We start from the raw sequence: 13,666 nt of genomic DNA on the forward strand, positions 1-13,666 counted from the left end.
TGGGAATGAAGGCAAATATTTTGAGGAAGATAGGACTTCCTTTGGCAAGATCCTTTATATATCCTGATTTTTTTTCCTGGTCTCATAGCGAAAATCAGCCAGAAAATACTTCAAAGATATTTTGGTCAAGGTCATGGCATAGTAAAAATAAGGCGGAGGGGAAAAAAAAAAAAGAGAGAGAACAAGTTCCAATGCACATTTCTCTTATTACTCTTCCTTGAAATAAAGGAAAATTCACTAGCATTAGGTCTCCAGAGACCATGTTACTATGGCTACTAAAGTACAACAGTCAAGGCCTGCAGCCATGCCTTGCTTTGAACAGATTTTCAAGTCACGCAACTTGGGTACTACATTTCCAGGGTCAGTTGGCTCATAGTTTATCTGGAACAGCTTCATTTAATAGTGGATCACTGGGTTTTTGCATCCTATGTGGGATGGGGTGGTTTTCTGGTGATCTAAATAAGTAGCTATTTAAAAACTCTGGAAATTATATACTCGTTCATGTCTTATGAATATTAGGAGGAAAATGCAGACAGTTAATCGTGTCTTCTGTCTTAAACTGCATTGTTTAGTGAATTAGTATTTCTTTCCACTGGTGTTTTTAGGACTCATAATTGCCCTTCTCAAAAATCCCTCTGAATCCCTGAGGTTCTCTTTATAAATTAAAAAAAAACAATTAACTCTTACAGAACCCTGAAATAAAACACAGCATAAAAGACTATTCAGAAATGCCATATCTGGTGACATCAGAATATGGCCTTTGCTCAACAAGTACCATATCTCTTAGCCCTCTGGACTCTTATTTATTTCTCTGGTATCTACAAAGCAACTTCAAAAGGAATATTTCTGTGAGTAAGCACTATTTCGTGCAAAGGAGAGTGGCAGAATTGTTGTAGCATTCAGTTTTGATCAAGGGTTTGCGTGTACAGATTAAATTTCAGGCAAAAGAAACAAAACAGAAGAGAAATTTCCATCATTTGAGCCAGGGAAGAAAGTACTAGCTGAAATCTACAGACATGGGGTTCTATGGGAAGCCTGTCAGAGAGAAAGTGCTCAATTTGATAAACTGTTTTTCATAGGCAGCAGAAATGTCTATTTTCAAATACAAAAAAATATGTATATATGACAATTATGCCCCTGTCACTCCTTCTGTCACCCCAGATAAAACAACATTCATGTTCCTGCTTGTGTCCTTGACCCAGGATATCACTTCAGGCTTCTTTCAGTAAGGAAATTCAGCACCTAGTGCTGCACTACCAAGATCAACATTTTCAAAGATCATTCACAATGCCAGATAGATTTGAGCCTGGCCCCCTCATTTGCTGTCAGAGAGAACAGCTGGGCCATCTGAAAGGCACAAATGATTGTGAATCATTCAGCTGGTGCAATTTCTCATTATTCCATTTTTCAATATTCCATCATCAGTTCCATGAAGAAATTAGGGAAACCTCAGAGATACTTGTTTAAATACGTGTCTTCAGCCTAACAAGGGAGCTGGAACACTGTGGCTCGTCAAGAGGCAGCAGTCAAAACTGGCCTCCTGGAAATCAGTTAGGAAAATGTAAGTCATTGGGCTCCGGTAATTGTGAGCTATAAACTTTCAAGAAAACATAGTAGTTCCCTGGAGGGTGAGATTGCAATGTGTGCACACATGTAAACACATTTTAAACCATGGTGATGTTTTTTATATGCTTGATATGTAATAAGTATTGGACACAACCAAGAACAGCTTTGCCTTTGAAGTTGTTTTGAATGCATGATGCAAAATTGTAAATGCAGTTTTTCTTCCATTATACATTCCTTCCAAGCTAAGCTTTTGTAACAAAGCTTGCTTAGTCTGTGTCAAGCCCTTGGGATACGGCCTCTCTTTGTTACCCTATACGTGAACTGCTGGCCCCCAATGAGCCTGGTGCTTCAAAATCAACTACTCTGCCCAAGATGGGACTGAGAAACAAGGCCTGAAGCCTCAGTTGACTCTGTTTGTGTAGAAAGTTGATGTGGTGCATAATAGAAAGAGATGCATCCCAATTAGATCCCTTTTTTTCCACAAGTACTAAGCTCTGGAAAAGAGAATACAAACCATGTTCCCACAGAGGAGCAGTACTGATGACTAATAGCTTCAAGACAGGTTAGGGAAGGTTTTGTTGATGCAAAAGTGAATTCATGGGTGATGCTGAACACCTCAGTATAAATTTGTTATATGGCATGCTTGTTTAGAAAAAAATTTTATCACCAAAAATGTCTTCTATTGATGGCATTGTTTGGTGGATTTTTTCAGGCCTAATTGTAAACATTTCATGACTCTTTTCTTTCCATTACCATTCAGGATTTCATATGGGAAGCAAGAATATGAGTGTTACCTGAGGTTAATGGACAGTATACAAGTACTGGAGACTACTCAAAATAATACCAAGAAGAATATTCAAATCATTAATTCTAAAATTGTTAGGGGAAAGCACATTTTTGTTTATTAATACATAGATATAGATATGATGTTTGCTAGATAGTTAGTGAGTACGTGGATGAGTAACATGTCATTCCCCTTAGCAATTATCATGAAAGGATACTAAATTACAACGTAATCATTATATCTTTTCCTTTAGCCTCCTCATTAATCATGATGTTGAATTAAAAGTTGTGCTCTACTAGTAATGGAACCCTCCTATCAATGCTCTTTCACAAATACTATGCCCTGGACTACACTTGGAAATTGAAACTATCTTTATATTGATTTATGCAGTTTCTCATTTCACTTCCTCAAAAGCAGATGTTGTATTCACAGATGGAAGCAAAGCTGGGGCAATATCGTATCTTCAGTGCAAGTTCAGCTCTTCGTCCTTTCTGAATTCTGCAGCTGCTCTGAGCTTTTCAGTCTTCTCTTCAACAATTTCAATGTAGAAAATGCAAGCCTGATTAATTCCATTCGAGAAGACTCAAAATGAAGCATTAATTGCTCACTACTCTGCACTTGTAATAACAAATTTAGGTAGGTAGACTTTGCAATAACAAATGTAGTAAGATTAGGCATTATCTTTCACAGAAATAAGTTACTGAAAAGAGTCTCAAATAATATTTATCCAACAAGTTGGACAATTAGACATATGTAAGTACCAAATGTCTGGATTTTTTTTTCAGTGTTATTTACATGTAAGTGCATCAAGTTCTGAAGAGAGGAAGCCGTCATAATATTCCATCCACAGCTGACTTTTATTTGTACTTGCAAACTGTTAATGGGGATGAATGGCAGACATCTCTTTCTGTAAGGAATCAAAATCTAGAAGAGACAATGTTGCAGCCTATATACTGCAACCAGAGTGTTATGTCCTAATTTCAGAGCACTCTTTTTCTGTGTATTTAGCACTATATACCACATTTTCTAACATGAAACTATTTCAGGGGGTGGGGAGAAGAGCAAAACAATCTGTATTTCACATTCTGTTCAATAATATATGCTAAACCAGCCTTTATAAACACCATTTCAGTTCAGCAGAATTTTCAGGGAGTGTGGCATTCCTGAAGTTGACTCTGGGAACAGTTTTACTCTGCGAGTTATCATCTTATGCATGTTTTGTATCCTGTAAGTATCCTGTATCAAACACACCCTAACCCATTTTGACAGCAGGGGTGAATCCTGCTATAAAGGCATTATGCTGACCCAGAGAGGCAGGCAACACTTCCTGTAATCTAGATGTCAAGTGAATGACAGTGGATTATCTGGAGAGGGGTGAGGATAGAAAGTTAGAGACAACTGCTCTAACCAGCAGCAATGACTGCAGATCTTAAGCTGCATTATAGACTAAATGAATCCTTCCCCAAGTCTCTTCTGCAAGCCTCTGCTTTGGTTCAAGCATTTAAATTTTATTAACTAAGGCAAACAAAAAGTGAAAGTGGAATGTACTCAGTATTTCTCGTAAAATATGTAGGTTTTTCTTTTGAAACGTCCTAAACAAAATCATTGCAAATTTGCAAAAATTCTCCAGACTGGACACAGTCTAGCCTGGACCTGCTTTCTTGCTCATCACTTCATCTTATTGAGAAGATAGCAAGGCTGCAGCTCATGAGCTTTTCTGAATTGAGAATGAGGAATATACTGAAAGCAAGTGTCATCTGTGAATACAGTTTAGGCTGCTCATTTATAATTTCACTTCAACCAGTTGAAGACAAATTAAAACAATGTAGGATTGCAATTATTTAAAGTGTATTTCTATTTCTTCTATGTTTTAGGTTTTTTTTTTTTTTTTGCAATACATGACTTTGCCATCTTCAAAAACACTTCCTCAAAAGTAAATTAAGAAATTAGTAAGAAAGGAGCAGTGTGTTATGAATGCCTTTGTTACCTGAATGCAAGAAGTCAGTTCTAGTAGCAGACTAAGTCCTGGTGCATCTATTCGATGCAGGGTTCAGATACAGATACCAAACCCATTGACTGGTGGAAATAGTTGTCAAGGATTAGCTCTAAAGCCAGTGAGAGGAAAAAAACCTAACAGAGCTGAAATGGGAGAATATGTTTTGTTGGAGGAAGTTATGTGGCCACTGGACTCTCTCCAAGAGGCACCGAAATAGCCTGAGCAGAAACAGAGGAAGCGGCTGTGAAAAGTGAGCTCGGGTGGAGTTGGCTGTGATGAACAGTCTGGAGACAGCAACAGCGCCTGAAATTCGGATCTGCATCTGTCTGGTCTGTGCCCAAAGCTTATTGATTCTTCACCTTAACACTGCGGATGGACAGCTGCTCTTTTCACTGGTACAACTAAAAGTTCTCGGCTAGCCCTCCTCATATGACAGCAGGTTTGCCTCTCTCCTGACGAACAGAAGACACTTTTCCTGATGCCAGCACCAACCAGGGGATGATAACTGTCTCTCCTCACCACACACCTGTGCCAGCTGCCTGCTCCCCCTACTCTATCACGCTAAACATAAGTTGCTTGTCCTGATTTTCCAATCCACTTCCAGCTTGCTCCCCTCTCAATTATAATCTGTAATTTTGTGTTGGAGAATCTAAATACTAACTCTCAGCAGCCCAATATGTCACCCATAGACGAGATTTGAAAACAAGCACTTACTGGCATTTTCCCTTTTGCGAAAAGGCTCCACACAAGCCTCTACAGAAGAACCTATTTTTCCTTTTCAAATCCCTCCATAAAACTCTTGCAAAAGTCCTGGCAAAAGTCAAGCTTCTCAGACATTATGTGTGCTGGCAATTGTGGTTACCATTTTGTTCACTATTTCCACACAGTTTTGCTCATCAAAACCCATCTTCTATCACTTTTCTTGTAGTTTGGCTGAAAATCTGAAGGGAGGGGATAACATGATTTTGGTTTTCTCTGTCGCCCTGTCAAGTTGGATGGTGCCACCTCCTGTATTTCAGAAATCTCAGCACTGTGGCAGCATCATGATTGTTGCAGTCGTAACAGTAGCACTAAGGACTGGAGGAGAGAGCAAATGGAATTTAGCGGTCACGTCTTTTCTATCCAGATTTGTCAGAGAAGAAGAAAAAAAAAAAGAAAATAATAAGCGAGAACATTAGTTATTTGTTTAAAGGGCAACAGAAAGGATGTTTTTTGCACAGAGCTGTGGCCATGCCAAATTTCAAGTCTGGATTTCAGAAATATGCCTATTTGAAAAGCAAGATAAAAAGGGACCAGGGCCTCTAAAGTGTTCCTTTGTGTTTTGCCTACGCCTGGCAAGAAAAAATTGAATGCATGCATGTGATAAAACAGCACTCCTAACCCCATTTATGGATTTTTTTCATGGATAAATTCTCCATAAGTCATCCCAAGTCACTAATGTCAGCTTAAATCATATCATCTAATTTACTGGGAGAAGGTTCACATTTGAAAACAAAGGAAAGCAAAAGCATTGTTTGGGTAACTTTAAAAAGTTGCATTAACTGAAACAAAAAACCACTAAGACTATGGGCTTTTTATGAGAATTTCCTATTTTGATGCAGATTAAGAAAATGAAGCACTGTATCATCATCTCTCAGGATTTACTTTAGAAGGACTGTGCTAGGAAAGTGTCAGCAGCATTGGAAGCTGAAAAGGAATTCCACACCAGAATAAACCAAAAACAACTCTTTCTACCAGTTTTTGATTTGTGAAGCTTGTGCCTTTGTCGTAGATCCATATAATCACCATGCACTTTGTTGGATTTGCAATTTGCCTTTTCAAGTTTAAATTTAAAAATAACAGGAAGAGGAAAATCTCTTGCTCTCAGACTGAAATTCAAACTGGAGTACCTTTTTCAAGAGCACAGTTTTATCAAGAACTGATTACATAAATCAGTTTGGAAGGAGGAAGTGGAATTACACTAACAAGTTTAAAAAAATGACAGGAAACCAAGAGGGAAAAGGGTTTCCTATGTTATTTCCTCATGCAGAGTGAAGAACAGCACCAATAGGATGTTCTCTAATGTATCATTTTCCAACTCCCTCAGAATGAAACTTGAACTCTAGTTCAAGCTGTTAGTAGAGGCCACTGGGAGATACCTTTCAGTGCCAAAATATGCACATTCACCTCTCTCTTCAAAGTAACACCCAGAAAGCTTCTTATTTGCACCCATTTCTAAGGTAGCAACATATTGTTAAGTAATACATTTCAAACATACATATTTATTTTTAAATAAAGGACCATATGACTGTGATTTTAAGATATTTAAGATGCCAGGCACCTGACAGTCTTTGTCTGAAAATTTAAATAAGTAGTAAGCCTCTCCAGATCTCTCTGCAGAACCTTCCTGCCCTCAAGCAGGCCAACAATCCCATCCAATTTTGTGTCTTGTCAGACTAAGGATGCCCTCAATCCCATTATCCAGGTCATTGATAAAGGAATTAAATGGAATGTAGAGTGTCACTGAATAAGATGTATCAGGACAGTCTTACGACTGGCATCTTCAGTGGAGCCATAAAGAAAACCATGAGACAAAACCACAGAAACATGATTCTTGTGCCCTGAAGCCTTAAAAGTAGAAGAATCGTGGAAATCTGACCCTGAACTGTACAAAAGCGTGGCTTGGAGCATCCTGAAAAGAAACGTGGATCTTCTCTGAAAGAGTTTGAACTGCCACTGAGCACGGAAATGACAAAAAAGGCCAGGTCTGACCTTTATTGATATTCATCAGTGAGTAGGGAGGGGATAAATCCAGGCAGTCTTCCTCCACTAGCATCTGTTTGGGAGCTGCCTGCATTGTCTGTATTTTTTTCTATTTTTTGTGATATTCTGGTTATAAAATACTATTTTCACACTTGAAAAGAATTATGTCTGACGCATCTGGAGACAGAGATGCCATAGGTCCTATGCTTCAGCCTACAAGAGCATTAACAGAAGACCAGCAGACAAAATGAAGAAGAAAAGAGAGCCCATCAAGGCACCTCTTTAGCAGCAACGGTTGAGACAGAAATTTGAACATCAGTTATTCTTCCACAGCAAGCAGAAAAACTGCAGGAGCAACTGTGAAGTGGTCAATAAAGCCCAAGTGACAATTTTAGCAGGGTACTGCTTGGTGTATGAGTGCTGATTACTGAAGGAGCAGTGTCGGAGGTGGTGATGGGGTGATGCCTGATTGTGTGTCATTAAGAAAGCTAGTCCATATAGGGCCTCCCTCTTAACAACAGGCATTTAATCCTTCCAATGATCAGTGAATAATGTAACACATGACAGTTCCACAGCCATGTGGAATGGGCAATTACCAGCACCATAGTGTAGACTCTGAGTCTGGATTTAAGATTACAAGTGGAGCATAGCTGGGGGGGGAAGAGCAGGAGGTGGCTAACAGCCATGAGATTAATCCTGCAATCAAGGCTATTGCCTAGATACCCACCTGTGATTCATTATTTTTCCAAGTCACCATTTTATTGTGTTTCTCCACCCCATCACCCCATAAACTCTATCTGGGTTTATTGACTGCCAATACAGCTTATTTTCCCCTTTTTCTGGTTATGGGTTTGGCCCAGTGTTCCTTAAGTATTCACTAACAGGCTTCAGAAACCGAATGTGGCCCTTTTTCTCCAGAAGGCATGGGGCACAAGGGTTGCAAAACCACCTGTCTTGGAAAATATTTTGAAAGCACAAAGTTAAAAATCATTACTGCAGTCAAACTGTTGGAATCTGAAGTCTCCAAGGACAGTAAAGATTGCAAGAATGGGGCGTACTCAAAAAAAATCCCTTAAGAAATTAAGACTTTAGTTCTTAGAGCTTTGTCTGTCTTCCCTTCAAAGGGAAACAAAGATGGCAAGAAAAATCTCTCTTATCCAGAAGAAATGATCTTAAAGCACCAGAAGAAATTATTTATTTAGATACCTGCTGTGGTCCACTAAAAAGTCTTTGATAAACTGGTATCATTGTTTATTCTGTTATTGCTGATGAAAGCTATTTGATTGTAGCTGTAAAAAATCTCCATAAAATCTTAAATAAAAAACACATGTTGTGGCAGAAGCCTTTTGAAATAAAAAACATTTTAAACATATTTTGAAGACAGCCTAATTCCATTGTTTTCTTTCAAGCTGAAAGGGGAAATACTGCATTGTTCCAAGACTCAAGAGTCCCAGATACACAATTACCAGTAATTAGGTTCTTGTTATCCCTTATTTCTATCTATACATAAAGCAGAGTGACTATACCCACTAGGAAAAAAATACAAGCAATTATTCTTGATTTTCCATTAACATTTCACTCAGTTATTATTATTCACACATATTTTGGTGATTCAGGTTATTCTGCTTTGTATTATATAAAGCATCTAGGAGAGGTTGCACAGTGCAAGGTGTTGTCATGACATGAAAAGGGGCTTTCAACAGCTGAAAAATACCTTTTGAGAGCAAATAAAGTGGTCAGATTCACAAGTCAGTATACAAAGAACAGCAACCACGGTTTGCTTCTTCTTGGAAGGAATCCAAAATGTGATATTTAGTTAAAATCCCACAGTTCTTAATAACCAACATGGTGAATTTGGGGGAACATAAAAACCCACTTTTCTTCATGTGCCATAACCACTGAATGAGGATCCGAGCCAAACTCACTCCTCCGAGAACATTCCCGACAAGCCCCAAGGAAAATTCACCCTCTTATTCTAGGTCAGACGTGCCCATAAATGAAGCCTGGCAAGTACATTCATATTAACATGCACTTAATCATCCAGTTAATGATCCACTTTAAGTATGATCCAGGATAAAATATCTCCCCTGTATTCAGAGGGAATGTGACTCCTGCATACCCTGCAGGAAATAGAGCATATTTAGTAACACCAGTCTCTTTTAACCTGCCCCAAATTGTGTGCCAGAGTTCTCTCCAGGTACTCACAGCAGTAGGACTACTGTTTGAAGATGCTGAATGATGATAACTTGTGGGCATGTAATGTATACACAACAAAACATAGACTAAATATAGGAGACCCTCGTTAAAAAATTATATACTCACCATATTTATCATTTATTGTACACCCTTTATTCCCTATTCATTCAGAATGGAAATGACTGCAAAATAACACCTGACAGCCAAATATCTTGTTTTGGCAGTAGAACTAACTAATCAGATGCCTCTGTGTTACTTGTTTTGAAATCTAAAATTAAAATCTTCTAAAATATTAAGAAGAAGGAAAGCAGGGTGTAAATTTCCATTCCACAGACTTGAGTAACTTATGGTATTGGATCTCATGGTAAAATGTGCTTTAATTTAATAGTATTCAGCTATTATTTGCTGGAGTCTACTATTTAATTTACATTTACATGCATCTCAGGGTTGTCATTAAAACACAATTTTTATACCATGAGTATTATCCTATCCAAAACAACTGTACATATGTAATCTTAATCACATAGGAATTTCCAAGGACCTAAGTGTATAAGAGGCATTATTACATCATGTGTTTGAAATGCAGATGTATCTGGGATGGACCGCTGTGCTCTAGCTGGTTCAGTAGTTCACAGCAGTATTAATTCTTCCTTCAGATTAATGGATCCAATTCTCAGTAACAGCATGGGCCCTTTATGCTGCTCTGCCAATATAAATTCAGCCTAAGGGGGATAAAAATACATAGAAGGGGTAACTTTTGCTGACATGGTGCATGGTGTGTGTGCAGAGCACAGAGCTGAGGAAGTAAGATGAACTAAAACATCCTAGAATATTCTCAGCTCAGATCAGAAACAAGGAAAGCTGATGTTGACATCCTCAAAATGTGGGCCAACTAAAATAAACCTTAAAGTGAAAAAGAACTGTGAACTGGCCTGCTGGAGTTCCCTGGTAATTTCAAGGATGCAAGCAAGGGTGCAAGGTGCAATTGTCCCAATGGACACCGTGACTGTCACAACTGCCAGTCTTGCTCTTGCAAGAAGTGATCACGAGTGTGATTCTTGAAAGACTCACACCAAGCCTGACTGTTTGTTCAAAGCTGACACAAATCATCAGCCCAAATATATCATCAACTGAATAAATTACAGCCAGGAAAATAACCAGCATTTTTTCACTCACTTCTAGTAGAAGTCCACCTTCTTGTACAGCAGCCTTGTTAGATATATTGTCTTCTTTTGTCGTTTGGCCAACTTGCTTCTTAAAGTGCTTTTCTTGAATGGCTGTTGGAAAGAGTTATCATCAATTTAGAAAGCATAACGATTAGGGTCACGACTAAAACTCTTGTTTAGGCATTTAACATGCATTGAATTTAATTGGTAGTTACTGTCTTTGTGGTCTGGATCACAGTTACTGACAACTTTCTTTTCCTTTTTTTTCTTCTTGTGCTGGAGATAGATACATATTTTGCAGTCCAGATGTTTTTTATGTGAAATATCTATCACATTTTTTATTGAACATATTTTTTCCATTAGTCTACTCTACATAAAGCAGCAACCAAAACCCACAGGAAAGAAACAAAAGAAAGTTAGCAAGTTGTTTTGTTTATAAAAATATGTATTATGACAATACGGAGAAATGTCTATATAGCTCAGAAGAAAAGGGAGTGAAATAAGTTTCTTCTTTTAAGCGCTGATGTCCTTGACATCAGATTATTTTTGGTCTCACTTTACCCTGTTCATTTTACAGGTTTCAGCCTGACTGTAAGATTCAAGGGAATGTTCTTAAAATGTTTTAGTTTTACACAGAGTTTTAAAGTTTGTTTTTAGCAGGTCATTTTCTCCATTAAATTCATGAATAGCTCTCATTATAGATTAAAATTCCATGTACTTTTCTAATAATAGGGGAAAAAAGCTTATTCCTGAATCAGCTTTCATTGAAAACTTAGCTGGTGAGTGCTCTTCCTTCACATTGTTTGATCTCAAATATCTTTGAATCCTCAAATTCTTCCTATCAATATATCCTACAGAAATATCACTGAAATACAATACCATCTGTGGGAATAATGAAAGAATTTCTGAGAAGGCTGGCACCACTTGATAATTGGGCTGAGCATCATCTAGGCAGTATGACAGGAACCTGTCTTTATCACTTGGTCAGTAAAAATTAAGTCAGCTTCACTCCTACTGCCCCATTCCAGAGAAGGGTCATACAAATATCCTGGTAGCAAATAGAGATTCAGTTTTCTGGTTTTTCTCCTTTTCACAGAGAGAATGAGAGAGGAGAGCATCCCAGTGATACTATCTGGCACATTTGATACACATTTTCCCTTCGAGCCAAAGGGGAGCAGGAACTGCCACAGCCAAAGATGGTTAATAAAACAAAAAACACCCCTCTGAAAGAAAAAGCCAAACCCACACCAAAAAAACCAACAAAACCAAAAATCCCCAACAAAAACCCAACCAAGAAAAAAAAACCTCCCCCCAAAAACGGGCTGAGATGGGCAGGAATAGTTTGTACCAAACCAGAACAAGAAGAGGAGGCAGGCAGTGAGTCTCTAAAGCTCCTGAGTCTGTGCAAGAGCTTCTTATCTATTTAACAGCCTAGTAAGGGATGTTTGCAAGACATATCAGCATTTTGCAACAAATGATGGAAACTCAGAACCACGCAAACTGAGTATTTGTGATGGTTTTTAGCTTACATTGTAAATATTTGCTGAAAGTGATAATGTCGGTCATTACCCCAAAGCAATTATCTCAAATGTATAATTAGATGTAATAAATCCCTCCCCTGGGCATGGGAAAATACATCAGGAAAATCCCAAGCTGCTTAAACAGATCCCTACCCATATTTTCCAGCCAAAACAATTTTGGGATTTCAGACTTTTAAGCTAGGCTGCTGTGAGTAGAATATACAGATTCTTAAATCTGGATTTTCATTTTGGTGTACCTTTAAAGCAATTGGAACTGGTTGCTTTTTTCCCCCCTGATCAGCTAGGCCTTCTGCTAGGCCTGTCTATAAGAACAAACATAGAATCATAGGCTCATTTAGTTTGAAAAGGTCCCTTGAGATCATCAAATCCAACCACTAACTCAGCACTGCCAAGTCCACCACTAAACCATGTCCCTAAGTGCCACATCACACGTCTTTTAAATACCTTGTGACAAAGATTTTTAAAAGCCCAGCCCCTATTCCAATGGCCTCTTCCAGAGTTTCCCTCCTCAGAAAAGATGTTTTTGTAATTACTGACATGGTGGTTTGTGGTCTTTGTGCAGGTTAAAGGACAGACAGGGAGGGGTGAGAGGAAACGAAGGTTTATTTCTTTGATGCGCTCTTTTGGTGTTGCGAAAATTCCATCCGTTCGAAATTCATCGTTAGTGGAAACTATTATTTTACTCAGCTGAGCGGGCCAGAGCTCCCTGCCTGCTTGTTAGCCTTCAGGCTCATACAAACACAGCAGCAGAAGCACAAGAGATGTTTGTTCTGCAACTCGTCTGGCTACTATAAATTCCATCTCCAAATGGAAAGTATTTTAATGTTATTTTGCCAGTTAGAGTTACCCATATGTTAGGCCACACACATCCGTTTTGCATCCCCAGAGTCAGAAAATGTTTTGTTAACTGAGATAATAAGGTGTAATAACATAGTCTTCCAATTTTCCTTTGAATTTTTTTTTTTTTTAACAGGGCCCCAAAACACTAGGGCAGCTCAAACAAATACCCTGTATGTTGAGTCAGGAGTGAAAATAGTTGCAATTCTTGTGAGAATTGAAACTTGTTTTGATGTTTCCATGAGAGAAAATTTCTGTGTAATGATAACTTCAATCAGTGAGTTTAACAACACAATTCTCCTATAACTTCTGATGCAGTGAAAAGACCTGAATTTTCCAGGGGCATAATTCCCTAGGGACACAACAGAAAGAACTCACCAGAGATATGCACATTCAGGGCTTTGCATTCTCTATTCCAAGCTAGCATGGTTTGCTCTCTTGCTATAACCATTTCATCTTGGTATAATTTGAGTGGTTTGGAACTGTGAGAGATACCTCAGAGACCTCTGGAGCTTGTGGAAGGAGGCCAGTATCAAGCTTGGTCTTATTGATTAAAACCACCTTTTATTCCATCTTAAGAAGTGAGACGGGGCTGCATTTTCTGTCTGATGTGCAGAGAGGACCATGGTCTCTCACAAAGCCTCCACCTGTGATCACAGAAAATCTCTGTAAGCCTAAGCAAGCAGGGATGTCCTTCACTTCAGTGAAAACCTGTGAGCTGTTCAGATCCTATAGAAGCTCATGAGGAAAACCTGGATGTTTCTTAAATGGCTCCCTGAGTCTGAAAGGGAGGCACCGTCTCTTTGACTGATGCTCCCATCCTGTAGAGATCAACTCT

General features: G+C 38.6%; 1 protein-coding gene across 1 annotated transcript in view; it reads right to left on the reverse strand.

Moving 5' to 3' along the window:
* AHRR (aryl hydrocarbon receptor repressor) overlaps nt 1-13,666 on the reverse strand; it is a gene marked incomplete at both ends in the record, with an annotated part of 64,057 nt that overhangs the window by 15,418 nt on the left and 34,973 nt on the right. Inside the window, one exon of the mRNA XM_082289214.1 lies at nt 10,461-10,561. Within this exon, the coding sequence (XP_082145340.1) occupies nt 10,461-10,561 (101 nt within the window). The remainder of the gene's footprint in view (nt 1-10,460; nt 10,562-13,666) is intronic.

Source organism: Coloeus monedula, assembly GCF_965178545.1.
Source record: "Coloeus monedula genome assembly, chromosome: 1".
Classification (NCBI taxonomy): Eukaryota; Metazoa; Chordata; class Aves; order Passeriformes; family Corvidae; genus Coloeus; species Coloeus monedula.